The following is a 22,137-nucleotide window of genomic DNA, read 5'->3' as shown; positions in this document are numbered from 1 at the left end:
GCCAATTCAATTAGTGGCTGCCGTTTTTGATATCTGAGCCGCCCCCTTTTCGGTACGGGCAATAGTTTTAGTTCCTTTAGGCTGGATTCAGTTACAATTTACAAGTGGTCAATAGAGGCTAAGCGGACTTAAGGGCCGGCCCCCACTCTCGGCAGGCCAAAGAGCAGAACGAAGGGGCACCGTAGCCCTTTTACTTCTGTGGTCAGTCGCGTGATGATAATTGAAAAGCACTCAACAAGCTCAATGGTCAATGGTCAATGGTTGGGCCTGGGCCTGGGCAGATCGAAGGGGATGAGTAGATAGGATCAAATGCTGACTAATCGAGTTTAAAACAAGCGTAAATTGTCCTGTTGGCTTTTCCTTTTGATATCCGAGCGGACTTCAATGGCCTTTGCGGTGCCAAGTGCAGCGACTGGCTCCTCCGGGTAATTAGTGGTAATTGTTCGAGCACTCGCTGGGCCCCACATAGGGCTTCCCTCAGGTGTTCCCACAGCGAGCAGCGAGCAGCGAGCAACGAGGGAGATGGAGACGGAGGGGAAACCTTTGGTTAAGCTCTGGTTCCTCGCCTGCATTTGCCTAATGACACAAAAGTAAAACGACCAACGGACTTTGTATAATTTCCCTCGTTTCTGTTAAGCTCTTAAACCGATTTGCAGCTTAGTTGAGTGGCCGGGAGATAGGGAACGGAAGGGGACGGAGGAGTGCAAATATTTCGAAAAAAAATTAACAAAAAAATATAAAAAAAAGAAACCAAATCATTGTGCGTATATGTTTCATTGGAAAAAATGCTTGGGCCAAGACAAAGACGCTTTTGGCTTTTTGGTGGCTTGTTTTGTGGCATTTTTACGGCATAAATTTCCATTGAATTGATACTTTTTGGTCGATACTCCCTCAACCAGCACACACACGCAGAGAAGCCACCGACCACAGACAAAAAAAAAAAAGGGTTGACACAATCAGGTAGAGTATTGGCCCTGTCGGCTGCCCTCCTTTGAAGGCAACACTTGACTAGGGACTGGGGACTGTGGACTGGGGGCTAAGCAGCAAAATTTCATTAAGATTTCAAAAGTTTTTTCGCCGTCCACGATTTCCTGGAACTGAAACTGGGTAAAAGAGTTAAAATTCAACAATCAATATAATTCTTATGACTAGAAATTAACTTTGTTAACAGAGTTTTCTTTTTTTGTTGGAGATCTCTTCAGTGACAGAAGCTCTTCTTCAATGAATTGGGAACCCGTCAGTTTGGCATGTCTTTTCACGCCACCAGCCACCAGAATACCTGCCTGCCCCCAGAGGTATCGCATTCAACGCTCTCGAGTCGAGTCGAGTCGAGCCGCGATCTGACAGCCCCGTGCAATTCCCTCGACGAAACCAAATTCTGATCAAAAAATTGCTAACAAAAAAAAGAAACACACGAGAACATCAGATCAGCCCCAGTCTCAACCTCAGCCGCAGACGAAATCTTGTGGCAACTGCATTGAAACATTAGCAGTGATGACATTTTTGCGGTCAACCCGCCTGCCCGCCCGCTCTCGGGCAGCCAGTGTCTGCGGAGCGTCTGCTGGCAGCTTTTGTTGGCTGCACAGAAATTCCTGCCAACGCGACACTTCATACATAATAACAAAAGATCGCCAGATCACAGGAGCAGCTCGTCAAGCACGCACGATCCACTGAACAGGGGACAAACGCTCGACTTTGGGGTTTTTCTTTGGTTGGGTTGGTACCCTTTTCTTAATAGAGGGTGTATATGTAGGACAAAGGAGTTGGCATAGTCCAAAATAAGTAACACCTAGAAACAACCCACTCCTCCATTGCTTTTACAGAAATAAATCATTAAAATAATCAAATACTCTTTAATCGTCTAGGGTATTCAGGGCTTCGTTACTTAAAGGCCAGTCTTCACATTTCGGTTTTTTTGGGGCCTTGGGAAGCGGGCATTTGTAGGGCTTTCGTGGACTGTTGCTTTATTAATTGTAGCCTTGGACTTGGAGCTGGAGTTGGGCCGTCTTTGTTTCACAAATGAATGCACAAATTTCGGGACAGGACTGGACAGGTCTGCGCTGCGCTGCGGTTTCGTTTGTGCCACAAAACGCAGACAGTATGACGACGCCGAAAGCCGCAAAAACAACAAAATATAAAAGTTTATAAGAAAGAAAGAAATCCTTTGGCTAACTCGTATTTCGGTGGGCTCGATCCCGATCCCGAGAGCCGTGAGTCCAAAGTCTTGAGGTGAGAGTGCGGCTAATGAGCCGAGGCCAAAGCCAAAGCCAAAACCAAAGACTTGGATCCTTTTATACTTTGTATCTTACGGCTTTCGTTTGGTTTGGGTTTTGTTGTCTTCGATTTCAGACAAAAAATACAAAAATAAAACCAGTTCACGGCGAGTGGCGAGTGGGAATGGGAGAAAGGGAGTGGATTGACTTAATGCCTATAAAATTATAGGTTTCTTCCTCTACTGGCTGGAAAATTGTGTGTCAGATTGTGTGAGCTGGCCGGGGCGTTGCTCAAGAAATTAATACAAAATTCATCCAGCACGAAAGAGCATTTTCTTCATGGGTCTTGAGAGTGGAGTGGAGTGGAGTCGAGTGGAAAATGCCCTCTCGAATTCGACTGACTTTGAAGAGCCCAGAAACACGCCCCAGGCAATCACGCAAAATGCCAAATTACATGTAGCTACCATTAACCGAACGAAATCATCTAACACGCACACACGGCAATCCCCAGCCCGAAGACGGAGACGGCCAACAGAGGGAAAACAAAACCCAACCAAAAATGGGAAAAAAAGAGTCATTTAAGGTGTTTTACACACGTCCCTCTCCGGCAGCTGTCCAGACCGATCGGGTTTACTGCTCGAATTTCAACAGACAGACTGGGAGAACTATAGGGGATCTGGCGCACTTATGTCCTGTGATCCTTGCGCTGATGACACTCGAGAGGAGGCGCTCCCTCAGCGTCCTAAGCGGCTTACACGTGCCGCCCGCTCTTATGACTAGGGTAATATGAGCCGAGTCTCTCTCAGTTTACACCAGCTGATAGCAGAACAGAAGCCAGAACTGTGTCCAGTTACTGGTCCAACTTTTGCCTATGTTTCCCTTTGCCTGCGTTGAAAGTCACATACAAGATTTCCATTTTTCACATTGATCACACTAGAATATTATAAAGATTCTGGGTTTAGTTCCAGGTTCAACCCACGCAAATAATCGTAACTCTCCCGAAATTATTCCAGAAATCGTTTTGATTTCCATAAAAACTTAAAGAGAGTTTCATCAGTTGCTTAGGAAAACCAGGAAAGGGTTTGAACGTACGAGAACGCGGCTGAAATAAAGAAAAGTTCCTAAAAGATAGATTATTGTAGGTCTAGAGGGATTCGTGTGATTGGTTCTTGGATGCAGAGATTCCTTTGAGGATGGATAAGGAGGAATGCTAACTGAAAACTAGAAAAGGTCCCTAATGCGATATCCAGCTGGTTTATTGTTATCCTTCGGGGGTAAAGCTCTCCAGAGTTTCCTTTGACGATGGTCTTCGATTACTTGGGCGGTGATCTTCAGTTTGGTTCTCCATGGGTTCTCCTTCGACGCGACTTAAGTACTAGTGTAGTCAGAAAAAAATCAATGTTGTTTTGTTTTATACTTTTCAAATATATTTTGGTTTTTTTTTTGTTTTTTTCTGTTTCTTCGTTTGTTTCATATAATTATTGGCTAACTCTTTAAACTTTACTCTGTACTTTTTGTTTTGTTTTTCTTAATTCTTCTGTTTGTTTTTGTTTTTGTTTTCCTTGTTTTAATTATATTATTAGTATACATATAAATAATTAAAAATATTACATTAAAATGTATTCGTATATCGTATAGAAGTTGCTGGTTGTTTTTGTTGGATTTATGTTTTAGTTTTAGTTTTAGTTTCTTTCTTTCTTAATTTTTGATTGCGTTTTTCCTCTCCATTTCATTTCTCATTTCATCTCCTTTATAACATTTACTCTCATTTTACAATTTTGCTAAAAACTAAATAAAATTTCTTGTTTGTAAAAACAATAATAATTATTAAAAAAATGTATGCTCAAATAAGTTTAATATGTACTTTTCGTACTTAATTTGTTGTATATATTTTAAAAATAGCAAAAAGCAAAAAAAGCGCCTTTCCATCGATTTTTAAAACATATTTACGTATATTTTTTGCATCATCCTTTTTTCGTTTAAGTTTATTTTTGTTTATGCTATTATTTTTACTTTTGTTATATTTTTATAAAATATCACCTAAAGCAATTACGTATTTCAGTTTCAGTATTTTTTGTTTGTATTTTAAATTTATTTTTACAATGCAACATAATTTTGCTTTGTTTTTTGTGTGTTTGTGTATGTTTTTTTTTTTTGGTAGCAAAACATTTAATACAAAAATTAATAATCAAATGATTTCAACGAATATGTAAAAAGCTCACACAAAAAAAATCATATCAGTTTTTACAACAATTTTTTGTTGTTTTTTTTTTTTAAACTAAAAAGCAGCGAATTATGCTAACAGAAATGATTACATAATTACAGCAATTTTTAAGTTAAATTTAATTTTTCTTACATACAAATTTTTGTTTAGGGTTTTAGGTTTTTGGGGTTTGAGACAAAGTACAACAACTATTTTTATTTATTTATATTTTTTTTTTTGTATTTCTGCAAATTTCTAACCTTTGCAAGAACATTTTCTTTGTAGTTTTGAAAAAATAGTACAAAAGCTTTACACGTTGTTGGTTTTTTTTTTGTTTGTTTGTTTTTATATTTTTGTGGTTTAGTTAGTTGGCTATAATAAACCGCTGGGAATCGGCTCGACTATAGTCTAAGTATACAAATGACTGCCCATATAGCTGAGGGGCTGCTCTCTACTGAGAGGCAGCCCGATTTAAGTACATTTTTGTGGTTTTTTGTTGGTTTAGTAGTCTAGAACTCAAAATAGTAGTAGAAATTAGCAGAAGAAAGTGTTTGGTTGGTTTTGGTAGCTAGAAGAAGCATAGCTGCTAAGGTTTTCCCTTTTCTAGATTGAGTTTGGATTGAGTTTCCTTTAAATTTTTCCAGTTTGCAAGTTTAGTTTTGCTTAGCATACAACTCCTAAGTTGAGGGGGTCTGGGGTCCAGGGGTTCAGGGGCTCAGAGGTCTGACTAAGAACTATATAACGTACGCTATAGTATACAATGGGGGGCGGGGGGGGGATGGAGCGAGAGCGAGAGCAAGGGGTCTCTAAGTATCTCCGCTGAGCACCAAAAGCTGCCGCTCTGGCTTCCGTGTCCACTAATTCAATTCATTAAATTACATTTAGCTCTCCTCTTTTCATTACATTTATATAATAATAATAGTATCGCGTAGTTTTCTTCATTTTTTTGTTTTGTTTTGTTTTGCTTTAGTAAATGCTTAAAGTTTGTTTAGTTTGTTGCTGTTGCTGTCGTAGTGTGTTTGATTTACGTATATCAATTGTTCTCGAAAGTGTCTCGCACGCTTCCTTGGCTCATTTAAAATGTCGTTCGTATAGGTGCGTTGCAATCCTCAATTAATTAAATTAACTTTAAGTTGGTTTTTGTTTTTTGTTTTTTTTTGTTTTCTGGTAATAAACAATAATGTTTTATTCGTATACTTTGCATTTGAACTCAGGTTGGGGTTTCTTTTCTGGTATCTCTTTTTACGTATATGCGTTGCATGATGAGAGTTGAACAAAAAAGATCAACGAAAATAATTTTTTCTTTTCATTTGTTTTTGTTTTTTTTTTCTTCTTTTTTTTGGCAAGTTCTCTTCAGTGTTGTAAAACACCAAAGGAAAAAGGACGTATTATTTTGAAAAATCGTATACACGTTGGCTAAGGTGAAAAATTCCCAAAACAAGAATAATTTGAAACAATTAAATAACTAAGCATAGAAAATACGGATAGAAATTTCTAGGAATTTACTATACTCTTAGCGTTTGTTCTCTTATCCCAAGTTTTGTTTTTTTTTTTTAGATCTGGATCTTTAAGCAGCAGCCTAGACTTGATTTTTAGTTACAAACTACATGGCTAGAGTTTATCTTTATATTATATAGTTTTCTTTATATATAGTTATATATATAGAGAACGTCTTGGGGTTCGAATGGGGGCAGAGGGTTTGGTTTGGATCTGAGGTCGGGACTAGAAGTCCGCCTCGTGCTTGATGCGATAGCTGGCATAGGTCTCCTCCAGCGGTGAAAAATCTTGGGTGCTGGGCTGTGATCAAGTTCCAAATGATTGGCACAGATACATATATACAACAGATATATGCATATAGATGGACAGACAGAGAGAGAGAGAGAGTTTAGAAATCATAGGATAGGACCAAAAGGGACTCTGGAGTCTGGAGTCTGCAGTCTGGTTTTTGTGTGTGTTGTGGGCTATGTCAGTGTCATTGTTGTTGTTGTTGTTGTTGTTCTGGTGGTTCTTTGAGAGGGGACGAGGCTGTGTCAATTATTTACAAGTTTACAAACTCAAAGACCGATAACATTCATCAAACTGAAGCTATCGATCGCACTGGCTGACTGTACCCAAAGCAGCTCGGAGGCGAAGAGTCGGGGCCAGCTTTCGTTTCGTATATCATATCATATCTGTATACATACATACATATATAGATAAATATATATAAGTCCATATATATTTATACATACATGCATATGTGGGGGTATATATATATATATATATATATGTATGCATATATGTATATATAGTTTCTATATAGAGTTATGTGCATATGTAAAATTGTTAAAAATTGGTTAGTTTTGGGGTTAGTAAACTTTCTGATAATATAGGTTCATTACTTCAATTTTTGTTTCTTGTGGTTCGTGTGTTAAGTAAAGAAAACAATAAAAATAGTTGGTTAATGGTGTGTGAGTGTTGGGTTTTGTTAATAATAATTAATAATATATTGGCGAGCTATATGGGCCTCTTGCAAAAACGAAGTTCTGGAACATTTTCTTGTAATTTAGTTCTCATTCTTTAGTTTTACTTGATTCTTTTTTCTCATTCTTTCATATCATACTCGTATTTTCTTCTTTTCTTTCTAGTTGTTGGTACTTTTTACAAATTAAGCGAAATTGTTTGTTGCTCTAATTATTGTTGCTCAGTTGCTTTAGTTCTTGTAGTTTTTGTTTGTAGTTTTTGTAGTTTCTACTCTATATCATTTACAATCTGCTTGGTTGAGATGGACAGTGTGTGTTGTGAGAGAGAGAGTGAGATAGACTGACACAGCTGGGCATGCGGGCGCACAGCACAGTCGCATTGACTTTCTTTAGTGTGGCCTTGCATTCGCAGCTGTTTCGGAACTTAAATTTATGGCCTGTACTGTACACAGAGGAGAGCAAACGAAGTCCAGCGGTAGCAGTGGGGCTGTAACAGCTTCAGCATAGCAGTAGTAGCATTTGCAGCATCAATCGTCAATCGTAAATCGGTATAACTGTTCTCTTCAGTTCGGCGCAGCTCGGTTCGATTCGGTTCGGTTGGTTGGGTTGTTGTTGTTCGGGTCAGTTCGTTTGGTTTGTGGTCGGAGGGCCGAAGCCGCTTGGAAGCTCGTTTGTCGCTTGTCGCTTGTTTGTTCTTGTTGCGGTACTTTGCAGTCTGTGTTATCGTGGTCTCTGTCTGGCTGCTGCCGCTGCTGCTGCTGGGCAGGCATCCTGTCGCTGTCGCTGTCGCTAATGCTGTTGCTGCTGCTGCTGCCTGCTGCCTGCTGCTGCTGTTGTTGTGGCTGCTGCTTCCGCTAGGCGTTCCTTTGCTCTCCCTTTCGCTTCTATGGATAATATTTGTTGTTGTTTCTTGTAAGTTTTCTTTTTGTTTTGTTTTTGCATTCGCTTTGCTTTTGCTTTTGCTTTGCTTTTGCTTTTGTTTTTGCTCTTGACTAATTTACAATGTGTGTGTGAGTGTTTGTTCTTGACGTACAACTTCTTCTGCTTTTGAATTTTTGGATTTGAATTCATCAATATTAATATTCTGATTATTATTGGGTTTCTTTTTATTTGATTTCAGTTAATGCTTCGCTTCGTGTCGCTGTTGCACGCTGGTGTTCTGCTGCCGCTGTGGCTGCAACAGGTGAATTAATGTGACTTAATTTCCTTATGCAGGTGGTAGTGGTAGCAACATCAGCATCAGCATCAGCTTCGCGTGGCACGGCATCTCCATCGCTTGTATCATTGGATACACGTGGCTTTAGTCATTGATCGATTGATTTATTGATTTATTGATCTTGATCATTATTATTATTGATTCATTTAATCCCAGGGCATTGTGAGCACCCGCTTCGTTTTTGCAAGAAGGTCGTTATCGTACTACGAACATGGGTGCACCACCGCATTGTAGCTCGCCAATATAGGACCATGTGCTCCCGCGAAGGGGGTACTCACAACGTCTGGTGTACTAGCTCCATCGGTGTGCGATGTGGAGTCGGCGTTACTCCGTCCCTCACCATTTGCCGAACCGAGTTCTGGTGGTTTGGTGGTGTCCCGTTCGTCGATCACTAAATCTATTGGCATTTTACCCTTTAAACACGATATATAGCGGTGACAGAAGTTGTCGCACAGTTCGTGTACCTGCAACGAGACATTCCCGCGATCATATCAGAGCACAGAGAAGAGAGAACAGGAAGAGAGAAAAACGAGAGAGAGAGAGAGAGAGAGCATGAGTTTGGGTACTCCAAAATGTCACTTATCATCTAATAATTGCTAGGAGTATGGGTAGGGGTTGCGGTGGGAGGTGGGGGTGGGTGTGTGCTTGGGTGTCGCTGAAAATTTATAGATATATCATATAGGGGGAGGTGGTGGAATAAATAGATCTTAAACTAAGCTTAAACATTGCAATACCTTAACAGAAAGAGAGAGAACGAAAGAGAGAGAGAGAGACAGAGACAGCTGCCACACTTAGCGCCATTGCAGTGTTGCATCGCCAAAACCTGCTTCCTCCATCGCCTTGCAAATGGCATGCAAATTGCTTTTGATGCGTTGCCCCAGACACAGACCCCAGAACGTGGACCCCGGACCCCGGACCCCAGACCCCAGGCAAATGGTTGATGATGGCACTCAAAAATGGCCGTAGACAACAGCTAACCTAAACCTGGCTCAGAGCATGGCTCCCTTGACTCAGACTCAGACTCTGGTTCTGGTTCTGGCCGCATAAATATGCATAGAGAGGCACTCGGACCCGAAAAAGAAACGGCAACGGCAACAAAATAATGCATTCGCCAAAAAGGAAGTGCCGGGGCAGCCAGGCTTAGCCGCAGGGCACACTTTTAAGCATCCAAGCAGCGCAACAGCAACAGCAACATGAGGCAGCACGTGCAACATTCACATTAGCAACATGGAGACGCACTCGCCGGCCAGAGATAGCCGTCCAGGGAGAAGATCACTGGCGTCAGTCCAGGCCGAGACCAGGCCGAGACCAGGGCCAACAAAATGCGTTTTTAAAACCCTGTTGTTGCTGTTGCTGCTGCTGTAGCTGTGATGTTGCAGCGTCTCTGCCTCTGCCTCGGTGTGTGTGATAAAACAAATGCGATAAGGCCCAAAGTGAGTGTGAGTCAGGCAGGCAGGCAGGCAGGCAAGCAGGCAGCCAGCAGGCAACGGCGTTGGCGGAGGGGGAGCCAGCCGAGGCACATATGCAAATATGCAACAAAGAGAGGAATGCAGCCGCCGCCACGGCTAAAAAGAAATTAATTGCACTGGGCTATGGCGGCAGACAACAACAGCAGCAGCGGCAGCGGCAGCAACAACAGGGTGCTCCATTTAGGCCGGGGCCAGGCATTTAATTTACGAAAAAGTGCGCGTTGCTTATGCAAATTGTTTGCTGCTGTTGCTGCCGCTTCTTTTCTTCATTTTTGTGGATCGCTTTTGTTTTTTGTTGCTTTTTTTTTTTTTGGCCTGCGAAAGCTGCAACAGTGGCTCTGTGGCTCTGGCTGCTGCCACTATTAACTTGTTGCCCATTGCCAATGCCCGAAGTTGTCAAACTCGTTTGCAGGCTGCTGCTTTCAATGTTATTGTCACCAAAAAATAAAAAAGATGACGATAAAAAAGCAACGGCCTGCAACTGGTTTATGACAGGACAATGTCAAATTTGTCGCTGTTGCTGATAAGCAGCCACAGCAGCGACAACATGTTGCAGGCAACATACAGTGTCCCAGTCCAAGTCCAAGTTTTATGATTGTGTTTGCTGTGTGGTGTAGCTGTCAAAGTGACCATAACAATATCCATAAAGCTTGCAATTAGCACGCCGGCAACATGTTGCTGCCGATGCCAGTGCCAGTGCCAGTGCCAGTGCACACATGCAACATGAGCACACACTAAATTGATATGTTGGAGAAGGGCCCTTTGGAGACTGCGAGAGAGACTGGCCGAGACGATGCTGGGACGCTGATAACTTTTGATTAATTTGTCAGCATTGTATGTGACATTTTCGAACGGCTCATTGCGATATTTATGACTCGCGGGGCCCCCATGATGTGGCACATTGGGTGGGCCCCCAAGAGGCAACAAGAGGGAGACGGCTTCAAGACAGTGACAGCAGCAGAGAGAGGGCGTTGCTTGTAAATGCCCCACTCGTTTGTACATCCTGTTAAGCACAGCTTTTCACAGCCACAGCAGCAGCAGCGGCGGCTGTGTTCTTCCCCCCTTTGCAGCTGCCTCTTCTGGCCGGACGGACGACTACTACTAAGTGCAGAATCCAATCTAATCGCAATGCAAATCGCTCCAATCTGCGCAGTGGTAATTCTCGATTTCCGCTCATAGATAGCATTAAGTATTCCCCCCAACCAGATTCAGATTCAGAGTCACACGCAAGCCTCCCCACACACGAGTCGCCGTCTAACAAGTTCCAGATCTCAGTTCTCAGTTCTCGACACTCGGATCTTTCTTCTTGCCACTGACATTTAAATGAAATGTAATTAAAAATAATTTGAAATAAATAAATGTTTGACAGCGGGGGATTGAGATGAAGTCTGGTGGGAACGGATTGGATCTGTTCTGGTCTGCCTTCTTCTACAACATTCGAAATGTTATCCTTCTCTGGGTCGCAGAGTGAACATTTTGGCCAGGTTTCGCCTAGCATCCCATCATTCAAAATCTTCCAAAAATCTCCCCCAATCTGCTGTGTATCCCTCAGCTTGCATCATCATCATCATCATCGGCTAACCAAAAGTATACAGCTGTCGATGTCGTTGTTGCTGCTGGGTCTGGGGCTGTTGCTGTTGCTGGTTCTGGTGCTGGTTCTGGTGCTGTGTTGTATAGCGATCCCAAAGCGATCTGGCCAAGCCATCAAAACAAGGCCCCCAAATCGGTGTTGTTGCTGTTGTAGTTGCCCCCATGCCGGCATTACCCCAGCCGATTCTCTGGTGGTGCTGCTGCTGCTGCTTACCCCCTGCCGGAGAAGCGTGTGCAACTGACCCAACGTGTTGTCTCGACAGTCTCTCTCAGTGTCTCTCTGTCTATCAGTCTGTTTGTCTGTTTGTCTGTTCGTCTCTCTGTCTGTTTGTCAATTGCAATGCCTGCCTGCCTGAATGCTGTATTTTTTTTCTGCTGTGTGATGTGTTTTTCGTTGTTTTTTTTTTTTTGCATGTGACTCTGTGACGAGAATTGTCCGTGTGCTGGGGATCTGGGGAGCCGTAGAGCTGGGCCTGGAACTCTCGAGCTCCAAGCTGGGGACCGGGACTGGGACTGAGGCAAACCAGTTTTGACAGACACAAGTCTTGAAACGTCTTTTTAACTGATTCTGTTGCTGTTGCTGGTGTTGTTGCTGTGGCAGCGGCAACAAATATGCACAGATACAGATATATATAAAATGTACAGATCTACAGATATATACATATATACATATATATAGATGTTGCTTTTTGTTGTTGTTGTTTTTTTTTTTTTGCAAGTCAGCCCGCACATTTTATTTAAGTATATTTTGTATTTCTTTTCATTTATTTCGGTGTTTTTTTTTTGTCTGTTTTTTTGTTGGTGTTTTGTTTTGTTTTTATATTTATTTTATACACCAAAAATCGACCGCTGCATTTTGTTGGCTGCATATAAATGAATGTGTTGTGTGTTTTGTGTGTGTTTTTTGTTGTTTTTTTACTACTATATGTACAAGTTGCTACAGTTCTTTGTGCTGATTGTTGCAGTTGTTGTGGAATTGGAGTGAGTGTTGTGGCAATTGTTGTTGTTGGTTTCGTGTGTGTCGCAAGCTGTGTGAGTGACAAATGACAAAACAAAAACCTGTCGTGGACTCTCCGGCTCTGCTGCCACCGCCACCGCCGCTGCTGCTGCTGCTGTGATGTTGATAAAGATCTTGACTCTTTCTGGGTCCCCGTGTGGCTGTACAGGGTGCTGCCTGCAACAAATTGCAGCTGGCTGACTGACAGACAGACAGAGCGACTGACTGATGAACTGATGGGCTGACTGATCAACTCACTTTCCTTGGTGACCCTGTCTTACTGATCTAGTTTTGGCCCGGCTTAGAAAGCAGCCTTCGGTAATTAACATTGTCCATCGCATAGCATCGCGGACTAATTGCAGATTGATTGACTTCTGCGACTGTCTGTACACGTTTTGATTTGTTTCGTTTCGTTCGTCTGTCATTAGCCCCATGGCCCACTCTCCATAGAGACACACAAAGACACAGCATTCCTCAGCAAATGACTCGGATATACGAGTCAGAGTCGGAGTCGAAGTCGTAATCCCCCAACTCTATATTCTTCGGGCGTTTTGTCTTGTTTGGTTTTGGTTCAGCTTTTCTGTTCTTTTTGTTGTTGTTGTATTTCTTTGTAGAATGTTTTGCATAATTTCTTACTTAAGACTTAATTGAAAAAGAGTGAAGAGTGAGCCCTCTTCGGACGGGTTTTTGGCCTGGTCCGGGCTTAACTACGGCTCAGCCTCGACGCAGCTTCGACTTGGAGTCCGACTTGGGTTTAGGTTTAGGTTCTCGTTCCACGCTTCGTTGCGCATTTGCCTAATTAATTTTCTCGGCACAGCCACAGCGGTAAGGGTGTAGTGGGTTGGGGCGGGGCGGGGTGGGGTGGGGTTGGGCATCGGTCAGCATTAATTACGACCACGTTTGAGGAACAACTTCCATTAAGCCAGCCCAGAACGAGAGACACGCACCCGAGTGCCTGCCCAGTCTCTCTTGCATATTATTTGAAATTAAAACAAATTAGGCAACCTGTAATTTTTCCATTTAGACTATAAAGTGTCTAATAATCAAGTAGGTGTTGTAGGAGAACGAGAACCCACCCTTCTTCCTCCAAGAGAAATGAAAACTTTAGTTGGGTGACTAATTTATGTGGCCCTCTTATCATGGCCGAAACATCTAGGAACAGTCGGGTAGGGTGGGGCAGGCAGTCATCACACCTCATGTATCAACAACAAAAGAGAAGCCGAAAACTGAATGCATTCCATTGTTCCAGTGCGACTGGAAGGGAAATTGTGTTTTCTTTTATCTTACGCATAAAACTGTAACCAGCGACAAACAACTGCAACAAACACCTGCCGCTGTGCCGCTTTGCCGCCAGCCAAATATTTGTTGCCACAAAAAACTAATCCCCGCAACACACATCCTGCCCTGCTACAACCGGCTACAACTATTCCACTTTGATTGGCAATTAATTCAATTTTCAGCTGCATTTTTGTTTCTGACTTTAATTTAGACATACTGCAAGTGTATTAGACAGGCCGGAGATATATGGTCGCCTGCTGTGGGACAGAGGCGGACCCCTCCCCGGCTTTGCCCCTCCATGAAATGTCAACACAAATGTTGGTAATTGAAATGCGCGCCCGCTGGAAACTATTTTCCCTCGATTTTTGCCATGTTTCTGTTTTGGCCTGGTTTATTTATTGGCCTGGTCGGGGGGGTCCGTGTCTGATCTGTGTCTGGTCCTGTTTCCCGGTCCTGCTCTCAGTGTGTGTCCGCACCGGCCTTTTGGGTGGTCTTTTTGGGGCGTTGATAAATGATTGGAGCCGACTCTTCGGCTCTCGATTTGCCGTTAATTACAATGACTAAACAAATGTATTTTCTTGTAAGATGATTTCGCATATTCGGGGTCCAGGTATTGCAATGTTTAGGCTTTCGCAAGTAATTTATATTCAAGATGTGCAATGTTTTACTTACTTTTTCTAATTCTAAAAGGTGAAACCGAAGTACTTGTATTGCTTGCACCATCTGCAAAGGAAAGGGAGAAAATATATAAATTAATAATCGTGCAAATACAAGCAGGTATTATACTATTAAACAAACACACACTCAATCATTCCAGCGAACCTTTCACAGTCCTTGGGCATTGGGCATTGGGCATTGGGCTTTGGGCATTGGGCTTTGCCTAATTAAAACATCAGTTTGACATTTGACATTTTTACGATGCTGCTAACTGCTCAGAACTGCTGCTGTGTGGTGTGTGGCCCGGACCGGCCTGCATTTGGTGGTTCTGCTGGTGGGGCTACTGCTACAACAGCCAAGAATTTCATTTAACCGCGCTGCAGCATGCGGCATGCTGCTCCTAGAGACATGCTATAAACATTTTTATAGCAGGCGACCTCAACTGCTCTGCCTCTGCCTCTTCCTTTAAGTAAGTGTTACTAAATGCACTTTTAAATGTTCAAACACGATAGCGGATGGTGGATGGCGGATGGTTGTCGGAGCAGGAACAAAATTGGAGGCAAAGCCAACCACAGAGTGGCATGCCAAAATGATTTATGGCCAAAGTACGCAGATGCAGACGCAAGCGAGGCACACACATGGCCATGGCCAAGACGGAGAAAGATCCGCCAGACGCAGAAGAAGGTGGGGCATGGGGCATGGGGCATGGGGCATTCGGTGGGGGATTGGGTGGCCTGGGCAGTCAGTGATTTTGTACTACAACTAATAAACTAATCTGCAAGTGCATAAAATTAGGGCCACCAGAGATCCCACTCTCTCTCGCTGTCTCTCTCTCTGTGGCAGATGCAACTTCTGCTGCTGTTGCACTGAGTGAGTGGGTAAGTGAGTGACACATTTACGACTGCCAAGAGTCGTTCGAGTGCGGTGTGGTGGCAATTAAAATTAGTTTTGCCCATAATCTCTTTATATGTGTGCCAGCCCAGCCCCAGATCTGTCCGAGACGCGAGACGAGACCAGGCCAGGCCAGGCCAGGCCAGGCCGGGCCGGGGCAACTGTTCTCCATCCGCAATCCGCAATCCACAAACCGCCATCCACAATCCACAATCCACAATCCGCATCTTCTTCAGTTCTGCTGCTGCTGCTGCTTCTGCTGCTGGCTACCCAATTGCATGGCTCGTTTTGCACTTTTTGCACGCGGCATTTCCGTCTTGATTTACATGCCAACCGAAATGATCTCTCGCTCCCCTGGTCCCCCCCCACATCACGCTATCCCACTCTGACTCATGGTGGGGCCATTAAAATTGTTATGACTCGGATGCCAGCGGAATGCCAGGCAGAAAACTGAGCAACAGAGGGGGAGAGCGAGAGAGAGAGAAGCTGAGATGATCTGCGGGGCTTTTGCCTGGATAATGGCCCTACGCTTCGTATAAAAATTGAATCATTTGTTCCGTAACTGGATTATGGAAACATCAATTTGGTATCTGGACAGCTTTAAATCGATTATAAATATAAAATTTATAATCTATAGATTTTATGATCTTTTAGAATGGTTTAATGGTAGGTGTTACCCCTAAGAGCTTCAAGAAGTACTCCCCTAAGGGAGATCCTAAAGATCCTAAAAGATTCGTGCCTTAATCTTAAAGATTTAAATCGAACTTCCTCTTCTTTATGGAGGTATCATGCAATCATTTCCTCTAGAAGATTGTGTACTTGGGTATGTCCTATAGAGACGATCATGATCAACACCAAGGTTGCCTTGTTCTTGGTCTCTTGCTGCTGTTGTTGATCTTCTCCTGCACCCCAGCACATCCCCACTGCCCCGCAGCAGTAAAGAGATCCGATCCGAATGCATATTCTACAAGCCTAAAGCCGTTGGCTTCATTGTTGCTGCTGTTGCACACCCAAGGCTGCCAGGCAGGCAGGCAGCCCATTTAGAGAGTGCAAAAATGTCATATGCATCATTAAATCGTTCTGCTTCATATTGTCGTTCGCTTGGGTTCGCGCTCTGCCGCTCCCTCTTCGTCTCGCAGCGTAGCGGCATGCAAAATGCAGAGCATAACACAGAGAGAGTCGGAGAGAGAGAGCAGCGCAGAGCAGAGCGCGAGGAGTGAGAACGAAAAGTATGGCAACGCTGTCCGATAAAATGTCTAAACAACTCAGTTTGTCCCGCTCCCGCTCCCGCTTCCGCTGCCGATCCAACGAAATGCTGCTGCTGCTTTGATGAACAAATGCTCATAAATTGTTCGCTTCGTTCGTTGATGCTTTGCTCTTTTGCTAAATTCACTGTGATTTATTCTAAATAAAAGAAAATTATTCAATTGTCGTCGTTGTTTTGGGTCAAGGTGATGCACACTCACACACAGGCAAACAGATACACACACACACAAACACAAATGCACAGTGTAGCCATGATCTTTGGCATGGCAACATGCTGCCAGAGGAGAAGGCAACATAGTTGATTTTGCTTTTGTTTTTGCTTCTTTTCTTTGTTTTTGTTTTTGTTTTTACTTACCAGTGAATCGACTTCGGGATCTGCGGTATAGTAGGGTTTCTGTGATCTTATCTGCAAGAAGAGAATGACAAAGAATTAGAGTTAGTGAGTGCGAAGTTTTGCCAAATGAAGGAAAATACTGGGAGAGGTTCCGAACAGCTGTCCCGATCCAAAACATAGTCATCTACGAAACGGTAGGGAATGGTATTGCTATTTTATGATGGTCTTTGGAGAGCCGATAAGGGCTGCCTGCCCAGCCAGGCAAAATATTGTACACATTATAAAAAAAAACCATGAGCAAATCGGTTCCAAACGGAGACCATGGGAAACGAAACATTTGCTCATCCATGGAGAGCCCGGACATAGACACAGACCCAGTGCCAGTGCCAGTGCCAGTGCCAGTGTCAGACCCGAAGAGGTGACGCTGACTCGCTGTGACCATAAAAGAGATTCTCGTTTTTATAGCCCACCCCGAGACCGAGCCGGAGTCCCAAGCCCCCGGCCGAAGCCATGCCAAAAGCAAAAACAACGACAACAACAACAACAAAAACTACATAGATATAAAAATAAACCACACACTTAGATAAAAATCACAAAAGCAATATCTGGCTAGATAAAATACCACACAGACGGAGCCACAGATGGAGATGGAGACCCGAACCGAACCGAACCGAACCGAACCCAGCGACGACAGCAGAAGGTCATCTCATCATCGGATACCGCATCGCATCGCAGCAGCAGCTGAAAAATGCTGCGCGAATTATTTGAAATTTGAAATTTCTTTGTTGCTGATATTATTTTTTTGGCTCTCACGGAACTGCCACACCAAGCGCAGGGCAGCCGTAATAAATGGCCGAGACAAGCTCGGGGTCTTCACAGATAAGCGAACCGGCAGATCGGATCGGATCGGATCGGGCACACACACCCACCCGCTGCGATCTTATATAACGGGCGAGAGCCGACCTTGTCCAAATGTGTGATACCCCGACAGACACCGACCACCCAGAAACACATGCAACAAGGTTGCAACGAAGGCGGGAGGTCTCTGGATTATGGACGTGACCCTGAACCGGGTCTTCCCTGCTATGCAAAACCTTGTAGAAGGATCGATAAGCCAAAACAGATCAATCGCCGCTGAGATTGATCTTTGGAGATCAGTTGAAGATCGGCTTGTCTCGAATTTCAATGGAAGTTGAAGATAAAGAATATATATAACAAAACAAGGAAGCTTCTTCTGTAAGCATCTAAACTTAAGATCAATATAAAGATCACTCACAAAAATATAAAGTTTAAGCTATAAATGAGTGGTTCCTCACTGATCTAAGCGTATCCTCGCATTACAAAATTTCAATAGAAAATCAACCCATGCCCTACTGATCTCCGACAGTTAAACGGGCGATCTTCTGCGACGGCACCCCACACACAGATACAACTCGCAGATACAGCTACAAAGGCAGCCAAAGGCAGAGCTTACTGCCAGCCGTCCAAGGCAGTAACGGCAATTTGAAATCAACTGAGGCATGTGCAGCTAATAATTACACACTTTGCACACAGACAGACTGACAGGCTGGCAAAGCGAGTTCGAGTAGATCGCTGGGGAGTTGGAAGTGGTAGACTTAAAGACGGACGGGCGGACGGACAGAGTATCTAGATATGTGGGCACTTCCACCCGAACCGTACAATGGTTGTATGAGAAAAACGCCCCATTGTGCGGCTGCAACAACAGCAACAGCAACAGCATAATACGAGTAACAACACACAAAGCACAGCCATTGAAGACGACGACGACGACGACGATGATGACGATCAAGGAGGAGGTCGACAGCGGAGGAGCAGGAGGCAAGCGGCAGAGCGGAGGAGGTTGCGTGTTGGGTATTTTGCAAAAGTTGTTGCCTGTTGGCTTTAATGTTGCATTTTCAAATGCTGGTTGGTGGATGGTGGATGGTGTTGCACACACACACACACACACACACACACACAGAGAGAGCGAGAGAGAGAGAGGGACAGATGGGAGAACTTGCCAAACTGGTTTTTGCCATGCAGGTCTGAGTCTTGGCCCGGAGTCGCGGCCAGGCCAGGTCGCGCTTTAGCTTTAACTGATATGAAAAGCAGTCAGCCAGAAGTTGGCCGGGCGGCATACAGCACGCACTTTACTGGATGCGCCTCAAAATGGCTGCCCCCAAAACCTTGAGGAGTACGTATATCTTACCCCGAGCAGGAGCTACCTACCAATTCCTCTTTGAGAGCGAGAATGTTTTTAAAAATATATAAATCATGCGACCAACTAGTGAAATGCACAGCATGAGACATGTCTATAAATATCCTCCCCGGCCAGCAGTTGGGGCGTGAAAATGGAAAATGGGAATGAAATGGAAATGGAAATGGAAATGCTTTTCTCGCTTTCTTTCCATCTATCCATCTGATGTGTGCGTTCCCTTACAATTTTGTCAACATGCAGCAGTGCGTGGGCGTCTCTTGCAGCTGACAATTTCATATTTATAGTTACACACACACACACGTACACGGATTTCCGTATAAATAAACACAGTCTACAGTCTACAGTCTAGAGTCTTATTTGGGATCTCCAATCTCACGTTGAGTGTGCGGAAAGCCCCCAAAAACAAATCGCCAGCAACGTCACGCGCCCCAGTCCACCGTGTACTCGTTCGCACTGAACCCCATTTCTAATCAGTTTCACATGAGCCGCTCATAAATTTCTATTTTTACTGCTCGATGTTCTGTTTCTTTTTTTTCTACCTCTGTTTTTTTTTTTTGCAATCCCCCAATGTCGAGAGGCGACGACAGGCGAAAAGAAATCACTACTGTTTAGATACTGCTCTTCAGAACGTTTTTATGATGCCAATAAATGCAATTATACAACACAGAAAAAAAAGGTTTACAATGTCATCGGCAGGCGACGGTGGCGGTGACGGCGATCGACAGACGTCTGTCTCCAAATCGGTGGCCCGAAAGATACAAAAATAAAACCCAAACTGGCCCGCGTAGGTGGTCATAAATTTCACTCCTCGCCCCTCGCCCCGCCCTCCGAATGTGTGATTATGCGGGGGATTTTTGAAATCAATTCCGCTTCATCAAACTGCACAGAAACGCCACGTGCTGGCCATCCCATCTCGATCCCATCTATATATAATATATGGAAAACTTGCTCCAACAAATTCCGATTCAATCAAAAATCTCTTGCCACAATTAACGAAACATGAGACACCAAGAAAACCAAAACTATGCCACAAAATCTGGGTTCATAAAGGAGGAAATACGCATAGTCGTATTCTACAGTTTGTTTTAGCTGTAGACTATATTTTTTTATAGTGCCAATACAGGCTAGGAGGAATTTTATAGCCCCGCGACCTGGCGTCGTTGTGTGTTGGCCATAAAATCATCCGGAGACCTGGGACCTGGGACCGGGCCCGGGCCTGGGCCTGGGCATGGGCCTGGGTGGGTGTGAGAGAGGAGATAGGCCATAGACCAGGTCTACACCCAACAGTAGCAAAAGTGTGTATGATGGAAGGCACTTGAGTAATGTGGCCATAAAGCCCAGTAACAACCCCAGCCCTAGTTCCTAGTCCCTGCTCTCTGTACCAGTGCCAGTACCAGTCCGAGGGACCATAAAACAATTTATGCACTATAGTAGCGACTTTTGGAATCAGCGCTAGCTGGCAGCACAGTAGCCAGCGTTGTTGTTGACGTCGTCGACATTGTCGATAGCCGGCCACTTGAGAAAAGAGTGCAGTGATAACAGTGATAACACCCCAAGAACAACAAAAAAGATTCGCCAGCAGAACCTATAAACCGAACGAAGACTTTCTTACAAAGAAACTGAAAGGAAAAATCACAAAAATATATATATACGAATCCAAAGTTTTCTGGAACTTCGAGTCGGACCCAAGGGACAGCGGGTGGCATGGAGGCGCCTAAATTGCAGCACGTAGCCACATTATATTATTTGAATGTTGCGTGCCTCGGCGCCAGCCTCATGCGGGTCCCCCTCCAACCTACAACCTACAACCTACAACCACACCAAGCCACTAACATTATAAACAAACAGAAATACAAACAAAATACACATATTTGAGAGCGTGAACGAGGGAGAGTCTCTTGGAATTTTATCAAAATTTGTATCTCACTTGGAACCACAATATCTCTCTCTCTCTCTCTCAAAAAGTGGAACTGAGATCTTTTGTGGGATTCTGCAGAGACCTAGACAATTGTTGTTGAGGTCACATGGCGATGAAGAAGAGCAACAACGTCATGGAAATCTCTGCTACCCTCCAAGTGAAACCAAAAACCGAACCGAACAGCGCCAAAAATCCTATCGAATTTCTCACACCTACACAATGGGCGGGGGGTTGCACAATGCCCCCCAAACCAGAGACACCCCCAGCCGAAGGGGGGTAACAACTCAATTGGTGGCTGCTTTCATTGAGTGAGAGAAAACATCTTGGGGGATTTTATGGCTCAAATTTTGATTTGGACCCCTCTCATCGGCCGCCACTGTGCCGCTGTGTAACCCACAAAAAACGCATAAAAAAAGCACCAAAACTGAACAATAATAATTTTGTTGTAATACAAAACCAAACTTTATTTGCCTAGCTGATGATGATGACGATGACGATGATGATAGTGATAGTGATGATGATGATGTTGTTGATTACTTTTACCCGACATTAACATCCAAAGGCAAACACAAATAGTACAAAAACAAAGGCGCATCGCATCGCATCGCAAAGCATCGTAGCGCAGTGTAGTTGTTGTTGTTGTTTTTATCTATCTATCTATCTTTATAATGGGCGCACAATATCGGTAGTAAAACAGCCACAATTGAGGTGACACAACCAGAACTGGCAGCAGAAGCAGTCAAGAACAGAAACAAAACCAGACCGAACACAGACCGACCCCCCCACTGACAGTTTCTTTTTATAACCCCACAGAGAGAGAGAGAGAGGAGGAGGAGACTCCATTCCACTCCAGTTTACGACCCGAAAGCAAACGGTGAACGCAATGTGGCAGCTACTGCGGCACATACACTACATGCACACTTCTAACGCTCTTGTGGCAGCCGTGGCAGAGTGGGTAAACATTGGAAAACAGCACACAGATAGACCCACTCGCTCAGAGAGTGTCAATATTTGCATGGCCACAAGAGATTTCTCGGGCTCTTCTTACCTGTTCGCCCTGTTACCAGAGATACATAGATAATCATAATATTCGTGTCTCTGCTATAACATCCGGTCTTACTTTGCCTGATAATCGCCCCGAAAATAACTATATAATCGGGTACGGGTACGGCTACGGGTACTCGTTTAAGAGTATGTTTTTATGGAAAGATGAGTGACATTGTCCAACATTCATTGGCACGATTTGTCATTTACAGCTCTCGCTTCTTTGGCTTTTAATTGAGAGCGTTTAGCAGACATCTTGTCTAGAGGGCAGAGCACTCATAAATCATTTCGGGGGACAGGTTCGTGAGAAGGTGGGGGCGGGGGAGAGGCTTCCCATAAGTAACGCCACATAAATAAAAGCGCAACGAAAGAGTGAAATAT

At 43.9% G+C, this 22,137-nt stretch overlaps 1 protein-coding gene across 4 annotated transcripts in view; it reads right to left on the bottom strand.

The window, feature by feature from the left end:
- LOC108154955 (homeobox protein homothorax) overlaps positions 1–22,137 on the bottom strand; it is a 117,221-nt gene that overhangs the window by 78,209 nt on the left and 16,875 nt on the right. For 3 of the 4 annotated variants that reach the window (XM_017285461.2, XM_017285460.2, XM_033389178.1), the window contains exons 4-6: positions 16,598–16,648; positions 14,101–14,151; positions 8,373–8,558 (exon numbers count right to left, since the gene is read on the bottom strand). In XM_017285461.2, the coding sequence (XP_017140950.1) occupies positions 8,373–8,558; positions 14,101–14,151; positions 16,598–16,648 (288 nt within the window). Of the gene's footprint in view, positions 1–4,357; positions 6,214–8,372; positions 8,559–14,100; positions 14,152–16,597; positions 16,649–22,137 lie in introns of those variants that run through there. The other variant, XM_017285463.2, reaches the window with a different exon arrangement.

This window comes from Drosophila miranda, chromosome 2 (genome assembly GCF_003369915.1).
Source record: "Drosophila miranda strain MSH22 chromosome 2, D.miranda_PacBio2.1, whole genome shotgun sequence".
Classification (NCBI taxonomy): domain Eukaryota; kingdom Metazoa; phylum Arthropoda; class Insecta; order Diptera; family Drosophilidae; genus Drosophila; species Drosophila miranda.
The sequence above is the reverse complement of the archived record's forward strand: the minus strand, read 5'-3'. Positions and strand labels throughout refer to the sequence as shown.